The 22,168-nt window shown below is 40.7% G+C and overlaps 2 protein-coding genes across 2 annotated transcripts in view; both read right to left on the bottom strand.

The window, feature by feature from the left end:
* prkcea (protein kinase C, epsilon a) overlaps window positions 1-7,172 on the bottom strand; it is a 31,189-nt gene extending 24,017 nt beyond the window's left edge. The window contains exon 1 of the mRNA XM_034559122.1: window positions 6,093-7,172. Coding sequence (XP_034415013.1) covers window positions 6,093-6,437 — 345 coding nt within the window. The 5' untranslated portion in view covers window positions 6,438-7,172. The remainder of the gene's footprint in view (window positions 1-6,092) is intronic.
* A 4,983-nt stretch (window positions 7,173-12,155) lies between these two features.
* six3b (SIX homeobox 3b) lies at window positions 12,156-13,634 on the bottom strand. The gene is made up of 2 exons (XM_034558982.1): window positions 12,940-13,634; window positions 12,156-12,294 (listed from the first exon to the last, which is right to left on the bottom strand). The coding sequence occupies exons 1-2, from the start codon at window positions 13,632-13,634 to the stop codon at window positions 12,156-12,158; spliced, it is 834 nt and encodes a 277-aa protein (XP_034414873.1).
* Between the last annotated feature and the right edge of the window lie 8,534 nt (window positions 13,635-22,168).

Genomic DNA, 22,168 nt, shown 5'->3' with positions numbered 1-22,168 from the left:
CCAGTAGCATCAACACTAGACAGGAGGAGAATTTGATTTCAGAGAATGGACATTCCCGATCAAATCTTCCTGTCTGTTCAGTCGTCTAGAGGAGTGTGTGATATCCAGATGGACTGGCAGACGGCCTGGTGAGCAGCCGCTGTAGATCAGACAGTCAATGCTGTTGGATCTGTCGAAATGAAAACACACTTCGTGAAGATTCGCGCTGCCGAAGGAAGCCCCGTTCCTAACCATGACGGCACTCTCGGCAATGTGTCTAAATAGTATTAAACAAGCTTGTTGTCGAGTATGGACGCAAACGAAAAAGGTGCAGTAAGAAAATATGACATTATGGTCATCGGTAGCGCTGCTTGCAGCTTTCTCAAGAAACACTCATCGAAAGAACTTCACACATTGAGCTTCGTCGGGTCCTCAGCAACACGCCCGCCAAGAGGGAAGTCGATCGGATGAACGGTTGTTGAGAGAATCAAAAGGACAGACAGACAAAGACTCCCTCCATTTTGTTGGATTAAAGCAAAAGCTTGACATTTTGAGAAATAGCTTTATTAACTTTCTGATATAGACATTAAGAAAGTACAACCAAGAGCTGGTTAAAATGAAAAATGACTCTTCACTGTTTTATGGGGGTTTTGTGTTCGACCATTTGTGAGTTGTTTGAAATGTTGTTTTTTTATCTCAATGAACAAATTATTTCATAAAAAACAAACAAAAGTTCTCAAATAGTTAATGTTGACAAAACATTATCAGTCTGCAGAAGAAATCTTCCCTCCCCAAAAAAAACAACGTTCAGTACACGAGAGCTACTTCTTGGATCATATATTTTTTAAATTGTGAATTCAGTAAAGAAATCCATTGTTCATCCCTACTCTTTCCATGACTAAAATAAAAGACACATTTGTTTAAAATCCTCGTTGTGGATATGAAAAAATAGACATACTCTCAGTCACAGAAAGAGAGACAGTGTGTATTTCACCTGCTGTCCCAGAGCTCTCAAATATCCTCCCATTTCTTGCCTATCACAGACAACATGCATTAAACACCCTCCAGAATATAAACAAACACACACACACACACGCACACACACCAAAGGTTGACCTGATTTGGCATCAGTGGGCAGAGCACCGTGATTATCCTTTGTGTGTGTGTGTGTGTGTGTGTGTGTGTGTATTGTCACGGTGGAAACAGCGCATCTTAAATCCAGTCCGTCCTACTTAACCAGCAGGTCACTGAGAGGTGGAGCTTACGATCTCATGCAACGTGTCCCGGTGAGGGAACGGGCTAATGACAATATATGATGACATGGTATTTTTAACTTCACTTTCCATGGCGAAAATAAGAAAGTGGCACAGAAAGGTTCATCCAGCTGTGTTTTCACAATATAGCCACTAAAGGTTTGGTGACGTAGTTACCGTACTACTGTAGCTGGTGAGCGAACAGCTAACAATTAGCAAGCCGAGAAGATACTAACACTCGTCAGTCACAACAACTGCTGTGCTGTTAAAAAAAACTCAAATGTCCAGGTTAATAACCAGAATTGATGGCCAACGTTCATGAACTGATTTAAATGTGAAATCATGCCGTTTTAAATGCTAGTGCGATCAGGCCTTCACAAAGCAGTGCAAAAATTGACAATTAATATCACATCATACATCCTAATTATGGGAGAAGAACAAAATAAAAAGAGTCAGCATTCGGGCATTGAATATTAACATTAACGTAATAAATTCAGCGACATATAGGAGTAGACATCTGTCATTTGGCAACAAATCACACAAAAAGCAGGATGGAGCCCGGCCTCTGATTCTTGTCCTTCTGTCGTTAATCCTGGCTGCTGTAAGCATGAGCTTGTGAGTGTGTGTTGATGCCAAGTGTCCGACTGCGGCCGGCTGACATCGAACGTTACACTGTGTGGTCATCATGTCTTAGAAGCTCCTAGCAGCCTCCAGCTTGACTTATTTATATGTACACACAGCTTATTTCTACACCTCATCTCCTTCGTCGCCATCTTCCTCTTCTATACAGCCTTCTCCTCCTCTTTCCTTTTTTATGTATTTTCATTTCTCTTTCACCGACCCAAATCTCCTTTTTCTTAATTTCTACCTCCTCTGCTTTCACTCGACTTGCCTGTCTGTCTTTCTCCAGGACCTGCCTACTTTAAAAAAAACCTTCATTGAAGACATTTTATATCCTATAGACTAATTTAAAAAACTGAAATAAAGTTGATTAAACCAGCATATTTCCAAAATACATTTTAAAAAGCAGATAATAACTGTATTAATATAACCATTTAATTTTGGCATATTATATCGTCAATCTTTTGAAGTAGCATTTGTCTTCCACAATATTATTTTAGCTGTGGCAAAATATAAAACAATCCAGCAAGAAAAGATACTAGTAATACTTTATATACACTTATATACACTGTATATACTTAGCATTTTTTGCATTTTCTTTATTATTTAATTTTCTTAAATGTAATATATTTTTCTCTGCTATTTTATTGTATTGTATATATTGAGCATTTGTTCATACTTAATATTTGTATGTTTACTCTATAACTGCTTGCTGCTGCTACAAACAAATTTACCCGTGGGGATAATGTGCATAACAGATTTGCTATCAAGAAAACAACAACAATATATATGACAACACAACAACAATAATAACAGATGTTTTCAGTTGTATTCAGTTGGACAGGAATTATGAATTCATATACTGTAATATATTTTTGTCCAAGATAATTTGATACTTTAAGTCCTTTTTTTCATGGCATTACATATAATACATTTTAAATAATTATCTGCATTGTGGGCATGTTGGATTCAACAGACAGCTTTACAATGACGCCTGTGAGAGCCGCCAAATATAAGGCTTTTATCTAAACAGCCTATTTAGAAGTGAAAAGTAAAATCAACAATATTGTCAGTGTCCTTTGCTTTGTTCTACCACTGCTATATCATCGTTACCACAGGAATGCAGAGACACGGTTTTGTTTACAGTGGTGTGTGGTTCACCTCTATATAAAGGCGGTGCAAGGCAATTGTATTTATACAACACATTTCACAAGTAAACTCAATGTGCTTCACATTAAAAAGGTACACATGTAGAGAAAACATAACTACATTACAGTATGTGGCGGAAGGATATGATAGCTCACAGATTGCTAGATAGATTGCTTTGAACGAGTGACATGGCTTCGACCATGAGACGTTTAACTTGTTACATTAACAAATTGGGGTGTAAACAACCGAGTACAACTTGTTGTCATGTTGTGTCAAGCTGAGAGCCTGAGAACACAATCTCCACAATTACGCTGGTGAGTAAAAGGGAAGAAACCTTTTAAGTTTCTCTACCTTTGAAGGCCTTGAATTTAAATGATTCAGACTTCTCAAAGAACCATCAAGGCGATACTCTCGCTACTTTTTTCTTCTCTCTCTCTCTTCCACCTCCCCCAACTCTCACCTACCCATTTCTCTCTCTGGTGTTTCTGTGGGTGAGAGGCTGTCACCAAGGGACGGGCTGTCATTGTCGCCATGGGGATGGGCTCCACAGAGCATCTCAATTACTGAGTGGGACAATTAATAAGCATCAAAGCCTGGTTAATGTTGCACCGGCGGCACCGAGCAGCAACCTGGCCCACAGCGCTCGGGCCCACAGGAGATAAATCATGGAGAGGTGGCGGAAGACAAAAAGAGAACAGGAAGCTGCGAGGGTGAGAGTAACAGGGCTGAGACGACAGGGAAGGTGGGATGAGAAGAGCGAGGCAGCAGAAGGGAGGAGGAAGTGAAAAAGACAGAGCGGAGGTACACAAGCCTCAGTGTTCATCTTAACGGCATGCCGTCTAATACAAGTTTATGGCATCAGGAATCTCACTGTTATTCTAATACTCTTATTTTATCAATTTTGTATTTAATTGACATCACTGATCCACCACTGAGGCACTGTGAGACGGCAGTTTAGTTTAGTCCAGACGAAAATGGATAAAACCAGCAATTTGAAGACGTCACCTTGGATCCTGGAAAATTTAAAGATGGAAATTGGCAGATTAAAAATGTAAATGACCTTTATTATTTCTACAACAGGTTATTCTTTTTGAAAATGACGACAATGACTGAGAAGAAAAGAGTCTAATTGGTCAGTTCATATATCACATGTTCATATTCAGCCCACTTATGACAGTGCTACCGGTTCACTGGGTGGTGAAGAGCTCATCTTTTTTTTAAGTATAAATAAATGACTAAAATATTTAAGAGGATTCGGTTGACTACGATTTTATACTTCCGACCGTTTCCTTTGCGGAGTCTGAACTTTGCATCCGTCACCGGAGACTGGGGAGTAAATGAAAGGAGGAGCAGCAGATGAAAGAGGAGTGTAAGCTACACAAGCGAGGCAGGAAGGAGGAAGATGATGGCAGGGGGGGAAGATGAGAGGGGAATCACCGCTGGAGAGGGGTGGATGAGGGAGACACGAGTAATGGAGTAATGAAGGGAGGGACTGTGAGGTAGATGTATTGACGAGCCGGCAGGCTGATCAATGGGATGTGGTCAATCAACACAGTGATCCATATGCGCTGACCTCACTCTGGATGTCTGAGGGACGAGGTGTGTGTGTGTGTGTGTCTCTATTTATATGCCAATTGTATGCAGATACAGTGTAGGTTTACATAACTATATATCAATTAAACCCCTCCTAACAAACCACACCGTCTGGCAACAACAAATCACGTGTACTTCTACATCATATATACATTAGCAAAGCTTCATAACATCGCAACAGCATTGCAGAATGAAAATGAGCTTCCTAAGACTTCAAATATGAGATTGAAAACTCACCACAATGACCATTTTGTTGCCTCTCTTTTTTTACATGATGTCATAGTGATATGTTAATCCAGCTGAGAGCAGAGTCTGTTTTACAAACTCGGGCGTTTAGGAGTTTTTTCAAAACAGTATTGCCGTGCTACAAACGTGCCATTTTGACAGAAGAAATTGTAATAATGTTGTAATAAGTACAACTAACATATACTGTAATTGATTACCATCATAATAACTTATTCTTTTTTTTGCGTACTCGCACTGACTAATTACGCTTTGGAAAATGGTCGACTGTAGAGCGCATGTATTTTTTAGGTAATGAGCAGAAAGACACAAGCGGTGATTTTAAAAATGCGTGTCCACAGCTACCAGAAAAGCTCGTCCTTCATCAGCCTTTCATCCAACGTAAAGCGAGACGGCAATAAAAAATAAGTGGAACAAGATCACATGTTAAAACTGGAGACAAACCTCACGGACCCCAAACAAATAGCTCTTTATGCCCTCACATACAGACGTACGGCTGGCAGTCGGACATAACTGAGATAACTTGACGAGAAACCGTAAAACAAATGACAAGGCGTCTTTCCCAGCGCTGAGCCCCGGTACGGTCTGTCAACGTGCAGTGAGTGGAAACTTGTTGAAGACTCCGTGGAGCCAGGTCTACATTGTGTGTTTGCTTTGTAGATGCAACTGAAAAGCAGGGGGGAAAAGACATGGACGGGCACATCATGAAGAATGTGAGGGATTGAGGAACGACGACCTGAGATGCCCGAATCAGATCGGCTGCAAGTCCAAACAGCTCCTTTGTTAGAGGAGAAGATGCAGAACAAAAGTACAAAATGCTGTAAACAACAACAGCGGAAGTGCCCAGAGGTCCTAATATTGAGTTGCACTCAATTCATAATAATAGTGTATTGTTCATCATCCCAGTGCACTTAAAGTAGTTATTGTGTAGATTAAAAATGTGGGAGAAAGACGTCAATGGTATCGGATTGGTGCTCAGTGTCAGTGTGCGGTACAGTTGAGGGATCAGAATGTGTCCCCGAAGAGGAAAATAGTCAAATTAGTGAGCACCCCAAATATGCAAAGCAATCGATGCAACAGTGGGGTTTGTTGCAAGGCCTGCGGGCCCCTGTTTGATTTAGGGTCCGGTATCAAATTGTGTTTCACCTGCACGAACACATTCCTCACAGATTGACATGCAAACCTGTGACTTTGGGAAACGCCGAGGACGTCTGCGCTACTGCTCTGTGAAACACATACACGTCAAACACATACCCAGTCCTCATAGTGCCGGGTCCCGTTCTGCAGCAGATCCTCCAGCTGGATGGTGCAATTGGCCACAAAGTCGTCATATCCGATGGGAGCGTCGTGGAAAACCGACAGCTCCAGACTCCGTCCCTCGCGGACCTCAGTGCAGAACTCCTGGTGCCAGGCAGGGCTGTTGGTCTTGGTCCTGGTGGCGGTCTGGCCGAGCCGAGCCTGGTCCAGATTCAGGGCCAGGTAAGGGTCCAGCAGGAATGAGCCGCTCTTCCCCACAGCGTGACGCAGTGCCCAAGGTGTGGGCTTCAGGTCCACTGCCTCACACACTCGCACTTTCAACAGGCCACTGAACACAGGCATGGCTGCAGGCTTTGTGTGCGTGTGTGTGTGTGTGTGTGTGTGTGTGTTTCGGCTAGTCTGCCTGTTCCTGCTCCTGTACACAGAGTGTTTCCTTCCAATGAGCGGGGTCACTGCACAGTCCTGCTACATCCCATAATGCCGCTGGCTCCTTGGACTCTCAGTGTAGTACAGCCATGTCTGAACACTGTTATCCACACACACACACGCACGCACGCACGCGTACAGTCCAGCTGATCTGTAAGGGGCTGAAGAACGCAGTAACAACGCAGACTCACAGTCTTCAGAGGTCGCTTTGCTGAACACTCACGAGCGGCTGCCTTGTTTGTTTATGGTCGGTCTCGTGCGCCACACAAGAGCCCCGTTTCGGGGGAAACAGGCCGAGATTTAAAACAGCAGTGTGTGTGTGGGGGGGGGTGCGAGCTCCGGTTGGTTCACGTGAAGCCCCGGAGCGTCCCCGCGGTCCTTGTGTGTCTCTCCCGGGTCAGGGTGGGAGAGAGCGCGAGCAACCGCGCCTAGCCATCCGGGATTGGAGCTCCGTTTCCAGCCCCTCGCTCGCTCTTCTCTGGGATAATCTCCTTGCTTCGACCTCCCGGTACCGCGATATTTGCGCGTACTTTCGGAAAAGCAATGCCTTTTAGCCCCCTCACTGCAGTCTGTTGGGGGCTCGGGAGCACCCCAAATACATCACGATATTTCTCTCTCTCTCTCTCTCCTTTCGGTCCTTGCGCACGCCCTCTGTTTCCCGTCCCCTCTCGCTCTCTCCTGAATCCGTGAGTGAGCGCGAGCTGCAGGAAATGCGCAAAACGCGTCACCCGCGCTGCCGGGCTCTTGCGCCGGATGAGAGGGGAGAGAGAGAGAGAGAGAGAGAGAGAGAGAGAGACTATGCGTGTGTACGCGCGTGCAGAAATAAGAGGGTTTTTTTATTGTAAGAGACGAAGAGGGGGTTGGAATTCACCCGCAGGCAGTGTGTGTGTGTGTGTGTGTGTGTGTGTGTGTGTGTGTGTGTGTGTGTGACTGTGTGTGTGTGTGTGTGTGTGTGTGTCTGTGTCTGTGTGTCATGGCCAGACAGCCAATAGCCAGTCAATCGGTCAGTCCTTATGTATGGGCACAGACAGCGCATGCACACGCACACACACACACACACACACACACACACATACACACGCACACATACACACACTCATACTCACGCTCACACACGCACACACACACACAGACAGAAGAAACGAGTCTGGAGAGACCGAACAAATGTGATAACGACACTATTAGAATGCAAGTTGCTGGAATCTGAGTGTCTTCTGATGTTACTGAATGTTCCTGTGGGAGTATTACAGGTGTGGTGGTGTGTTGGTCAGCAGGGAGAGTTGCTGCAACAGAAAGTTGCAACAAACTGTGTGAGCTTGAGGGGAAGACTGTAGATCCAAAATGGCCCACCATGTCTTTATCTCTGTAGTATTACGATACTTTAATGAATTCCACAACGAACCTGTTTATACAATCAATGTCAAATCAATGTCTTTATTTATTTTATTAAATGATTTAGTGGCAATGCAGTAACTTACCGTATGTTTTCATTGTAATGTATATGCATGTTGCCGTTTTGATACCTAATGAGCAAATAAATAAACTAGAAACTTGCATGAGGGTTATGGCATTAAAAAGCATACGTTTTTTATTGAAAAACAATATTTTCATATGCGTTATGTTATTTTTACTAGATTTAATTGTATCTGTTCCTGTTTTTGTTCAAGGATGTAAGGATTTTTTAAGGACATGAATCACAAGACAAGAATACTTAATTTTCCATACTGGTTTTAATTAGTTGCCTTGTGTGAAGTTTTGTATAACCTATAATCTATTTAGAGTTAGAGTCATGGTTTTAGTGCAAACATACACATGACATGAGACGGATCCATGGAGGTCATCACCCTGATGCTCCACTTTTTGTCGCTTGATTGGTCGCAGTCACAATGAATGAAAGGGGGTCGCCATAGCAACCGTCACTCTCCATCATGGCATGAGTGTGTCCAGATGTTTCACTCACAGACACACACACATACACACACAAACAAACACGGAAGTACATGGAAGTTTGTTATTGTAATGGCAAATTTGAGCAACAGGTTTTGTGTATTTTGTGTTTCAGATTTTAGTTTCTCGAAATTAAAAAATTCAAACTCTTCATGCAGAAGTTAATTAAGATTCATGATTATTGATTAATGTCTTACATGTCTTTACAACTTGTATTGAACTTGTAAATATGTCCACGTGCCCTCTCACAACTTGACTTGCACGAGGAAAACGATCTAGTCTTCAATAAAATAGTGAGGTTCGTAACTCAGCCCCTGCCTGTCCACCATCTGGCCAGCTGCGCCACCTGCTGGCTCGTGGGGCGTATCGCCAGGACGATGACGTGACCTCACGGAACGCTGCGTTCAAGCGCTCGTCGTAGATTCATGTTTCGACGCTGATCGAGTGGCCACGCGAGAGGGAAATCATCTTTGAGTTTAGTTTATCATAAATATAGATGCCTATCAGCTAAAAGGAAATAAAAAGCTAATCATGTCATATATTTTGATTCTCTAATAAAGTTGTTTAAAAAAAATCTATGTTTTGGGAGAAGTAATCAAATCCTTTACAATAAAAAGTCCTTTACTCATAATTTGCTTGTAAAAGTACATTTGGATGAGCAGCAAAGCGTAGGCTACTTAAATTAAAAGTAAAAATAGTTCTCAGGCATCATATATAAATATATTGTATTCCTCTAGTTTATGGATATGTGTAATAAGCACTTTAATAATGTAATTAGTCAAAGTGCTATTTCGAAAGCGGTCAATGCATCAGTTTGTTTTAACTGATCGCTGCATTTGTATTTATAATCTTTATCTGTCGAACATAATATAGGGATTTTTAAGAATGCAAATGTACAAAGCATTCAGAATAATCATCAGCAAAGTACTTGAGTAAATGTACTATAGTTAGCCTACACAATGTTAAATAGGGAAAGTACCACTGTTCAATATCTGATGAATTGGGCAGATTTGGGAGTTTTTGAATGTCCTTGTGTAAGCTTTCTTTTTTCTTATGACACATTTATATCTTAAGATGTTACCTATCCATGTAAAAGAGAGTTATATATTCCAAAGAAGTGTGTCATACACTTGTTTTTAACATGTGGGTGATTGGGACATCATATACTTGATTTAGGATAGTGCATATGTATTGCACAATGTATTTAGATGTCGGGCCAACTGGGTAAATCTCTACAGAATGATTTAAAGAGTTTTGTAAATAGTCCAAGAAATGTATAAAGGAAGTCTAATTAGACATAGGTGTCATCTTGTGTGTATGGTTCTTTAATATTATTTTCCTCGTGCTGCTTAATCATTGTCATTATCATTGTTGAGCTATAAGTAGCAGGCCATCTAGTGCTACGGTTTATTTATGTTTTGAGAAAAGGGCAAAAGAAGATTGTGTTCTACTCCCTCTCTCCTTTTCGGTCACATACGTGTGAATAGAGTTGCGTTTTGACTGTCAAACTTTTCATTATTCTACTGTGCAATAACACAATGAGCAGCACAGTTCCAGGACCTGACTAAGAGATTTAACCTCTGTTCCCTTCAGCCACGATCTCTCCACTTGTACTTCTTTCCTTCTTCTTTTTTTAAAACTTACTTTCTTACTTTCTTGCAGTAGCACATCCTAGTCATGTGTCCGCCAAAGTTTTGTGCAACATATTTTAACTGTGGCAATTTTATGAGCTCATCTCGAATGAAAACTAGCGAATCAGACTAGCAAGCATGTTCCTCACCTCGTGCGTTGCAGGTCAACTTCCTGTTTGCTGCTTACACAGTTTGGGCTCAACTCTTCGTGCGTGAAAAAATAAATAAATTGTAACACTATCTCGTTTCACTTGATGCCCCAGTCACCCGAAATCCGCCCTCATTGTTAGAGCATCCGTTCAACCCGATTCTTATCAAACCTTGGCTCTTTATTTTCTGGACATTTTACTCTGTCGTCTCTACTTTGACCACTGGGTGGCGCCACTGTGGTGGATCTAGAGTTTGGGCACAGCGGTCCAGAAAAATCAGTTGTGTGCAGTTTCAGAGATTAATGTCTTCTTACGTGGCACATAAAAGTATCTTATGTGAATACATTTGCATGTTGGAACCTTTTATTTAATTATTATTATTTATTTTTTTAACAATGTATGATTTGGTGTACAATCATATCTTTGCAAATAAAAAAATAAATACAAATCTAGGAGATTACTCGTCTTGGAAACGATTGAGAAAATAAATCTAATCTAACTTGAACACGGAAAACACAAAAGTAGCCAAACCCAATCGACAGCAGTGGCGTAAGCATTCAGATGTTGCAATACGACATTGTAGCAATACAATAACAAATAAAAGTCCTACTTTAAAATGTCACTTAAATTAAAAGCTTAAAATGATATCCATCAGAGAACTCATCGTGCATAATGGCCCATTTTAGAATAATGCCCATCAGAATGTTGGATTATAATTATTGATGCACCAATGTGTTCATTATTTTAACATTAAAGCTGGTAATGGTGGAGCTAATTTTAATTAATTTATATACTGGATAACATGTGAAATACCCCAGTAATCAAAATCCTTATTTAGTTGTTGACTTCATTAAATATAATTCATCTAAATCTGCAAGTAACTGAAGTTATCAAATAACTGTAGTGCAGTAAAAAAGTATATTACCCTTGAATTGTAGTGGATTAGAAGTAAAAAGTAGCACAAAAGGGAATTAAGTACCTCAAAATGGTACTTGAGTAAAAGATGTTTTTTTTGCACTTGTGTTTTAACAGTAAATATATGCTTCATAACACACTGTAATGATTTGTAATCACTATCACTATCACTACTGTTATACTGTGTAATCAATAATTCACCAACTTGTTTACACCGTGTCTTTATGTTTCATAGAAGTCACAACAGTGATGGTGTCATAAAAGAAGAGCGGGCACAATATCATATATTAAATTATTTTTATTTATATAAAATACTAAAACATTTACTCAGCATCAAATCGAACATAAAGTACAACATAGTATCACACGCGGAGTGCACAGTGAACTTAAAATAAAGTAAAAGTGAAGGTAAAGAAACAAAAAAAGTTCATGAACATATACAAACAGCCGGAGGCTTCAGTGCGTATTGATTGTCTAGCAGTAGACATCCAGGGGTCTTCCAACGGTTTCATTTAAAAAATAATAATAATTTAAATAACCATTAGGCATAATTAGAGAAAATAAGAGTGTTTTGCTCACTGGCAGGTTTCAGCCTGTAAAGGTCCTCCCAGTGTGGGGGTCTCTGTGTTTAAGTCCAAGAGGAGTCCACGGCTTGAAGTCCGTTTAATCAGCTGATGGTGTAAGCTGGGTGAACAGATGTGCACCGGCACCATCCAGATATAGTTAAAAAAAAAAAAAAAATGTGGGTCTGGTGTTTAGAAAAAAAAAAACCCACCATCAGCATTGACAAAAATAATTTTCTCAGGAAAAAAAAGAAAGAAATCTTGATGTGACCTGTAACATCCGCTGTTCGGTGGGCCGGTGTTACATTTAGGATCTCTTTTATGGCTTGATAGTTTATTGCAACCCAAAATCGGAATGCATCCTCCCCTCTCCGCGGTAATCCACGACGGACCGTCTGAGGCCCTCGAAGTCCATTTCATATTTGAGTCTCAAACATCCAAGTCAGAGTCACTGTCTGTTACTGAGAGAAGAGTTTCTCCATCGGCGCGCTCCCCGCTTTCGTCTGGACTGCACTCTCCTCCGCTGAATGACCGAGCACCGCCTGGACACATCCGGTGGTGTTGCAACCTGAAAGTGAATAAAGAAAAGGGAGTTAATGTGGAAGTCCGATTAAACCCAAGTGGGTCCAAAATGAAGTAAAATGCAACAATTTAAAGTTGACAAACAAACAAGTTCTTGTTTTGCTATTGTGAAAAAAAGAGCAAAAGTAATTAGGCCCCTCGCCAAAACTAAAATAAATATTTAAAACTTGAAAACCGCTGTCAAATCAAAACTAATCTCCAGTGCCGTGTGGTTAGCAATTTGCGCCCATTCATGCACGTTTTGCTCTCGCCAATAGGATGGATGACCCACACACTGACCCTGAAGCAAATTATAGGGGGAGAGAGAAGGAAGAAAGACCTTCCAGATCAGACTGACAGAAGGAAAACAAAAACCCACAAGCTGAATGGCCATGCACTTTTACGCATGAATGGCCCCTTTACGCACAACCTTGGCTGCCTGTGGAGATGAACTCGTGAAAGAATGAGCGAGTAATCAATAAAGAGATTCAATGTTGGACATCAGGGTTTTCTTGATTTTTAACAATATTTCAATACTGATACAATAAACATACATTTTGTTGCAACTCATCAATACCTGCACGTGTCACCCACCCCACTACCAGTCCCAGCTGTGTTAATGAACAACTTATTTCAAGTCAAAGTCACTGACCTGTTTTTAGCTGCTGCCGCCCGGTCTCTCTGTCTCCGATTTTTGAACCAGTTCCCAACCTGAGTCGGCGTGAGTCCGGTTGCGTGCGCCAGCTCCCGCTTCTTCCCGGGATTCGGGTACGGGTCCTGCAGGTACCACTCTCTCAGCAGCCCCCGCGTGCGCTCTTTGAAGCAGTGCGTCTTCTGCTCGCCGTCCCAGATTGTCCTCGGCAGGGGGAACTTCTTCCTCACGCGGTACTTGTCAACAGGTCCGAGCGGTCGCCCCCGGAGCTTCTCCGCCTCCCGGTAGTGAGCTTCGAGCCACATCGCCTGCAGTTTGCCGTGCGAGGCGCGCGTAAAGCGGTGCGTCTCCAGGATGTGATAAAGCTCGCGGAAACTCCCCGTGTGGTAGGCCACCACGGCGCGAGCGCGCTGCACGGACTCGTGCTCAGAGATGGAATCTCGACCGTCTGCGGACACCGGGAGAGACCAGAGGAAGCGGGCCAGCCGCTCGATGTCCCCGGTCTCCTCCAGGGTCTCGCAGACGCTGGCGATCTGCGCCGCTGAGAAACACAGCCCCGGGAGAGCCAGGGGAGGACATGCGGATGGAGGGTCCTCCGGGGACCGTGAGCGTGCCAGAACAGGGGGCCCATCGGCGAAGTGTGGAAGGAGGATGCGGGAGGCTGAGAAAAAGTCGAGCGGCGATCTGAACACCATCTGGACGTCAGAGTGAGACCAGGGACAAAGTGCGTCTCGGAAACGGTCTGACAGAAATCTGCTGAAGTCTGACTCTTTAGCTCACCTGGAAGTCGGGGAGGGACCCTGGATCCGACTCCTCATTGGATACCCTGGAGCTGATGCAGGGTTGTCATGGCAGCACTGTCAATCAAACGCAGAGGATTTATCCCTCCTTTTAAGCACAGGCTCATGAAATATATTCTTAACGGACTCTCTATTGGGAAACATTTCAATAAACAGGAAACCGAAAGCGACTTAACTGGTAAGTGCCACTTACCAGCTTGTTTTCGGGTTCTCTAAACAGATAAAAACGAGTGGGAGTGATACAAAAACTAATGGCGGTACATTTAAATGACCAAAAACAGCACCACGAACAGAACATCTCGTAGTTGGCTTTACAGTTTGACATTTGGGAAAAAAAGAGTTCACTGAAAAACTTTCTTTCAATAACATTGTTGTGTTGTGAAATCTTAATGTTTGTATGTTTAATGGAACAACATGTGACAACTTTTTAAACTTGTATTATTATTTATTTAATTTCCCTTGTGTATTATGTCTTATCCTCTCATTGCTGTCCTGTTTAATCCTGCGGTTCAACCATGTAGAACTTTGTCTTTAAAAGTGCTGCAAAGTTTCCTATTATTATTATGATCATTATTATAATAGAGGCCTACACTGCTGCCAGTTAATCTTTTTATTTGAATCATCTTAATTTTGTTTAATCTTCAGTTTTCTTTTGACCAACAAAACAGCAAAGTGATGAAGACAAATGCAAAGCAACTTTTGACATAAAAACTAATCAGGAAATATATGACAGCAAACCAATTACCAAATGACAAGAGGACCATAGGGCCCTTAAACAGAGAATAACTAACTGATTGAAACAAAACTAACATCCTGTCTGCTATCAGCCATAAGTCTCATGAACTCTGTGCCGGTAAACTGCTTGCATCATTAATAACAGCAGTTATGTGAACGGTGTGATTGGAAATCTCACTTGGACCTGAAAGCGTATGTTTCTCTAAGTGGTCTCCCTCCACTCTAATCACTTTCTAATCACTTTTCTATTCTCTAATATCCACATATTCAGAGATAATCTGCAGCTCAGCTTCATTCTGTTTCCTTGGATTAGCATCAGGCCGCCGCAGCCTGCTAACATTAGTTTAATAGAGCAGCATATTCAATCAGCATTAACACATTTTGGTTATAGCCTGGGCCATATGCTTTGGAGTGTGGCACCCTTTGTGCAGGGTTAGGGTTAGTGTGTGTGTGTGTGTGTGAGAGAGAGAGAGAGAGATATTCATTTGAGGTAGATATTTTTGGGCTCAGCAACCAAAAACACATGCACATTATTGTGCAACATGCCATTTTATATCGTCACAAACACACACACACACACACACAAAATGCCAAATGGGAGCTCCAGTGCAGATGTGTTGAGCGTGAAAAAGGCGGTCACCCAGCTTAAAAGGGTTAATGCCAATTACCCCAAAAGACAGATGTCCCTGCATGGTGTGAGGAGTCATGTGCCAGTTTTTTTTACCCCAAATGATGCACGGTGGCGGTAATCTCTCCTTTCTCTATTAAATAAACTAAATTAAGCTTTATAATAATAATAATAATAATAATAATAATAATGTACTGTTCCTTTGAAGGGAACTCCACTGAAGATTTGAAAATCAAAAAGAATCTTGCAGGGTGGGAGTTAAAAAGAGCTCGCTCCTCATCCTCAGCGATGTTACTGCAGTGCAATGCTGAGCAAAACAAACCTCAGACCAACAGTAAACAACCTTACAGGTATACCTACAAGCAAAGTTGATTACCGGTGATCGACAAGGACGAACGTCGCAGCCGAGAAATATGTTTCAGTGTCAGTGAAGCATCTCTTCTACCGACATTCGCATCGAGTGGCTCATTCAGACTCTACTTGAGATACTTGAGTCCCCAGAGGATTGCAGCATGTTTCTCTGCGTGTGTTTTAAGGGCAGAAACGATGGGAAAACATACACAACAGTCATGGCTAGGCCTCCTTCAAGTTGAAAAGACATTCTCCTAATTGAAGCAGGAAGCATACAAGGAAACAAACTCGAGGTGTAGGTGTGTGTAGGTGTATGTGCGCGCATGTGTGTGTGTGTGTGTGCGTGTGTGTTGTGGTGATGAGGGGGCGAGTGTGTCGTAATGGTGACAATTAAGTTAATTCAGCTACATCTCCTTTCAGCGACAGGACAATTAGCGGAGAGGAGGAGGGAAAGCAGAGCTGGCTAAAAACGGGTAAATGACACTTCCAGGGTGGCTGGAGGAACACAGCGAGGATCTGAAGTGAATCGCCTCCTGCGTCTCCTTATACCCCGTAAACAAAAGCCCTGCTCCTAATTAACCTCTTCACTGACCTCCACAACTTAACACTGACCTCTTAAGCCCTGAAACTTTAACCCCCTCACCTCCTCTCATGGAAGAGGCCGTACAGCCCCCCTAACTCCCTGCAAAGCCTCCTCCTCGTTAAGCCACTAATCACTTCCTGAGTCTTTGTTGTGCTTTTGTGCTCTTACAGGGATCCAGGAGAGTTTGGAGCACAATGGTACCCCAAAAAAACAAGAATGAGAGCGGTAAATTGTGGCGGATGAAATTTGAGATGTGGAAAGAGTGGGAGGACAGTGGTTTTTATAACAGTGTTGGCTAATGGAGTGGATCAGATGGTGGGCTAATCAATTAGTTGGCTGCAAGGAAAGTAATCAACAATTATGACAATGAATATGTATTCAACATTTTAGCAAATGCACGTATTTGTGTTCAAGCTGCGAGTTAGGAGAGAGGATACAACTATGTTTGAATATGAAGCTACAGCCAGGAGACAGTTAGCTTAGCTTAGCATAATGACTGGAAACAGGGGGAAATAGCTAGCCTGGCTCATGTAAAAATATGCCTACAAGTGCCTCTAAAGTTCACTTATTACCTTGTTATCGACCATTTGTTTTATCCAACATGCTAGCTGTTTCCTCCTGCTTCCAGTCTTTATGCTAAGCTAAGCTAACTGTCTCCTGGCTGTAGCTTCATATCAAGCACACAGATGAGAAGGTCGACATCACTCTCCTGTCTAACCGTCTGCAAAAAACAAATAAGCACATCACCCAAAATGTTGAATTATCCCCTAAAATAATTAGAAAAATAAATTGGCAGCCACTCAAATAATAAGATTTTGGTTTTGGAACAGCTGGCTACAAATGTGGACAAATGGATGTGGCTTTGAGTTACATTGTATGTGTGTGTGTGTGAGTATTGTGCCTCATGCTTGTTAGTGTTTGTGGTCACCATTTGACTGTCACAGAAAGAACGACAGGTATACTTAAGTAACTGTACCTGAGCGACTAATCCCGCCGCCTAATTGGTTTGAAACCCAACACTTCAAAGGTTAATCCTGCTATTTTTATTGGTGAAGCGTTAGTCGAGCTGTGTGAAACAGCTGAGACTCTTTTTTTTTTCTTTCAGAAACATAAACACACACATGTAAACACATGACCAGATTTGCGACACACGCAGATGTTCACAAACAATCGTCCACACAGATGAGCAGCGGCATTAACGCACAAACACCTTACTGATAGATGAAATAACAAAACAATCAGATCATTTGACTAATAATTCCTGTGCCGGAATGCTTTCTAGACTATAGGACAGCTGGGCCAGATGTGAAGGAACCGATTACATCATTATCCGGTGTTTTGTTGGTGTCATCTCACCACATCATTTTTAATTAATAGCTTGATGACACAAACACACCAGCTGCCTGAAAAAAAACACACCTCAACTGCCAAAAATACAAACAGCTGGCGCCTCAGCAAACGTCTGACTGTCGGGTCCGCCATGGCAGCGACACGCGGTCATGCAGATGTACACACACACACACACACTCACACACACACACAGAAGTCATCAACCCACCTGAAAATAAATCTGGAGAAAGAAAATATCTAAATCTAATTCAGGATGTTTGTTGAGGGATAGAAACATGACCTTATGACCTTAGTTAATTCTATGCAGTGGTTTGTATCAATCGGTGAGTTCATTTGTTTTTATTCCTGAACAAAAAAGTAACAATTACTAAATTAATCTACAAATACATTATTTATGCACATTTTCAACAAAACAACTATACATGTACAGTACTGTCCTTTCACTGTAACAATTTAAAAGTGAAAATCAAATTAAAATAGGATCAATAATCATAAATATTACCTTAAATAATATCATACGTAATAAAGCTCTTTGTGGCATAATAGAGTTTATACTTATATTATATATATTTTGGATTTTTCATTAAAAAATAAATTTTGTACATATAGTTTTGTCATTGACTTAATAATTAAGTTGACAATGATAGTGTTTTAAAACGTATGCATTATTATTTTAACGGTGAGTGTTTTTATTTGCATAACACTTTTGTCGTTATATGTATTTGGTATATGTAGAAATCTATATCCTATATTTACAATTATATATATTATATTATCATATACAATATTTTATCTTCCTCAATCCCATGATTATGACCTTTTAAATACTTGCAGGTAGAACCAAAATAAATATATTCTATAAATAGTACCTGTGTGCATGATTTTCCCTCCCTCTTAAAATAATATGGTCTGTGTTTGATACAAGTTTGATAATTGTAATGAATTTAATGGTAAATACACATAACTTGATCTAGGAAGTTATCGTAATGATCTTTCTGTTCGCAATTTTTGGACTCAGAAACACGGATGTGTACGTGTTTTTCTACTTAGAGAAGAAATTATTATACGGGTAAAAATAAGTGGAGCTAGAAATAAGGAATGCCGAAATAAAAAGATACAAAAAAGAAAGTGGGACAAGGATGAAGGAATAAAAAGCCAAGAGAGGATGAAATGGAGTGAAGTTGGGGTCCTGATGAGTGAAAAGAGGAAGCAGAGAGGGGAGGGTCGGCTTAGTCGGCGGTGGAGAGGGGAGGGAGGGCCAGCTCTGTCCTGTCTGGTGTGGTTGGGGGTAATCTGGTCTAATCTGCTGCATGTTAACCTATCTGAGCAGCAAAAGACAGATTATCCCTCTAACAATGGCCACATGCTCATCTGCTAAATTACTCCACTTCACTAAATCATATGCTGGGACAACGCAAACACAGAGGGGCCATCAGCATATTATATTTCATTATATTTCACCGTACACTACTTTGAGCTCTCATTTAGAGCCTTCAAAATCAAATTCAGAGGCAAAACGTGATGCCGGAGCATAATCACGTCGTCAATATTTCTCTCGCCCCGAGGTCAAGGTCACGGGCGGAAAAATCCTTTCGCTGTGAAATGAGAAGGAGTGGGCGGAAGAAGAATGAGAAGAACTGGAGTGAGAGCATGGTAGCTGTTTTTCCGACATGCTAACAATGCGGTTGATTTTTCTATCGGTTGTTCTTTAGCATGTCCGGGTCCAATAGGTCAGCTGAACTTGAGATGGAGAGTGCACAAACAACCACTGGTACTGAACACCTACACCGGCCTTTCAGCGGAGGATGGAATAAACACAATGCTTTAAACAGCCGCAGTACATACACATGTATTATTCCGCGTTGCCATGTATGTGGCCTGTAAATGGAGTTTCTGAAACAACAGCTTCAGGTTAGAGGTCGAAGAATAAAAAGCTCTGAGTTGAAAGAGGGAAATAAGAAGGAGGCGAGTCTGAAAATACATGATGCGTTTATGACGGTACACAAGAGTCGACGGCCATGCCAGCAACGCTTTACGCGCAGGGATAATGTTAGCATGCTAACATTCGCTAATTAGCACTAAATACGAAACATAGCTGAGGCTGACGGTGATGTCATTATTTTCGCAGGTATTCGGTCGTAAGTATTGGACAAATTGGAATTTTGACCTATTGATGGCACCAGATTAAAAAATTAAGGGATTCAATTAAGTCAGCAGAATTCATCCTCTGGGCACAACAGATGTATGAACCAAATTTCATGGCAATCCGTGGCTTAGTTGTTGTTATTTTATGCAAAACCAGGAACGTCAATCTCATGCTGGTGCTTGGGGACATTAACATTCATCCTTTACGGATCACAAATGTCTGTTAAAAATAAATAAAACGTGGGCCAATTCAGCATGTTGATGGTAGTGTCACTAAGTATTTTTATTTAAATACTTACTTAAGTAGTACTTCTGTGTCTGAGTTTTTCCAATTAATGCTTGATAATACTTCTGTTGCACAACATGACGTTGGACTTTTTACTTTACTACATTTATTTCTCAGTCACATAGTTACTTATTTTGATTTCTCATGCAACATACGCAATATATTGATCAAATATGACGCATTATTATACTAGAGATAAACTGGAAAAACATTTAATCTTATAGATTATTAATTTGTGTTCTTTTAATCAAATATATATATATATATATACATATATATTTACACACACACACATATATATATATATACACACATATATATATATATGTGTGTATATATATACGTGTATATATATGTGTAAATATATATGTATACATATATATATATACATACACACACACATATATATACATATATATATATATATACACGTATACATACATATATCTATCTATAGATACATACATATATATACATACCTATATATATATACCTATACATACATACCTATATATATATACCTATATATACATACCTATATATATATATATACACATACATACATATATATATATATACATACGCATATGTATGTACACACATTTATTTATATTTGAGATACGAAAGATAGGTGAAAACTTTGGCCTGAGGAAAAGCCACAAGATCACCAACGTTATCAGAACCGATCTTCTGTGGACGATGAATATTTGCAGCGAATTTCGTGGCAATCTATCAAATAGTCTGGACCAAAATGTGACTATTCAACATAAACCAAAGAGGTGGAAGATCTTGGATTCATCTTGTTTTGTTTTGTGTCACTGAGCCGTACACAACAAATTAAAGTGAAAGAGATTAAAGATGACCTGCGGAGGGGAGCACAAACACATTTTAACAGGTCAGTGTCTATTGTTTTGTAATATCAGGCTTAAAGTGGATTCAGTGGGTGAATAAGTGAGCCAGTGCACCCTGTACCCCCGCACATCATCAAATTAAATTCACCCCTTTTACCCCCTTAAACACGCACACACACATCATACGCACACACACACACACACATCATACGCACCACCACCGTAATATATTTGGATCGCTCATTCACACTCTAACACACATGCTCTGCAATCCTATAATCCCTCTCCAGATTGAGAACACCTTTAAGATACGATGTGATTATCATTAGGGATTATGATCAAATTATGACAGAGTGACAGATTAGACAGGGGTTTTGTGTGTGTGTGTGTGTGTATAGCACGTACAAACATATATATAATGCCTTTCTTTTCAAGGCATTCTGGATTTATTTGCTAGTTATGCTGTTAAGAAGAGTAGCAGAATGTTTTGAGGAAACCACAAATACATGCGAGTAAACAAGTAAACAAATGGATCATTTTGTTGCTCAGAAGATTGTCTTCCAATAGCAGGTATCGCAGAACTGGATTACTACCAAATCAAATTCATAGGATAGCTCATCTGTCTAAAATATGTAGATTGTAGTGTTCATAAATTCATAAATGGAGGTTAAGACACAAACTGTTGGATGGATTACCAAAACATTTTAGACATACGTTCATGTTGCCAATGACTTTGATGAGCTTTTGTTTGTTCCTTCAGCACCACAAGATCGACATTTAGTTTTTGTGTGTGTAATGAACTAATGAATTGTGATAACTTTGATAATCCCTCGTCTGTTATCAGACACTTGTAGGTGTTTTTTGTTTTGTTCACACATTACACATATTTATAACCAGAAAATAAAACTGAATTACTATTTCAATCGACTTAAAATATGTATTTAGATTTACTGATCTAGGGATGTGGGCGCCAGTTCAGGTCTGCAACCAGGTTAATATTTTACATATTTTCCATTATGTACTGGCAGGTACATAACACTGTACATTATACACTGTGTAATAGACACAGTACAGCATGAACCCTGGCTCCCTGATGTAGGTATATTAAAACAACAAAAAAACTTATTTTTATACATTGTAATATAGTTACACTTACTTGTATAAGATCTCTGCTGATCTAAACTGGACTTTTAAGCATCTGGTCTGTACAACTCATGAATGCTGCTACAATTCTCCCGAGGTTTAATGAAGCACCTACGACCCTAACTATCTGCCTACCTACAGAAAAGGTTTGTGTACATTCAGACTTCTATGGAGGTCAAAGGTCAAGGGCAGCTACCGAGTAGGATCCCTGGAGCTGGTAGGACTTGCATATCGTCGCTGAGCTACGAGCTCGGCTGACTACTTTTCCACATGAGCGTGTTCGTGAGAGAAGTGGAGTTGGTAATTGAATAAGCTGAGGACACGATAGAAAAATATTTTGTTCCTTTTTAATCCCAT

This window comes from Cyclopterus lumpus, chromosome 19, assembly GCF_009769545.1.
Source record: "Cyclopterus lumpus isolate fCycLum1 chromosome 19, fCycLum1.pri, whole genome shotgun sequence".
NCBI lineage: Eukaryota > Metazoa > Chordata > Actinopteri > Perciformes > Cyclopteridae > Cyclopterus > Cyclopterus lumpus.
Note: the sequence above shows the minus strand (reverse complement) of the source record. Positions and strands in the feature narration are given on the sequence as shown.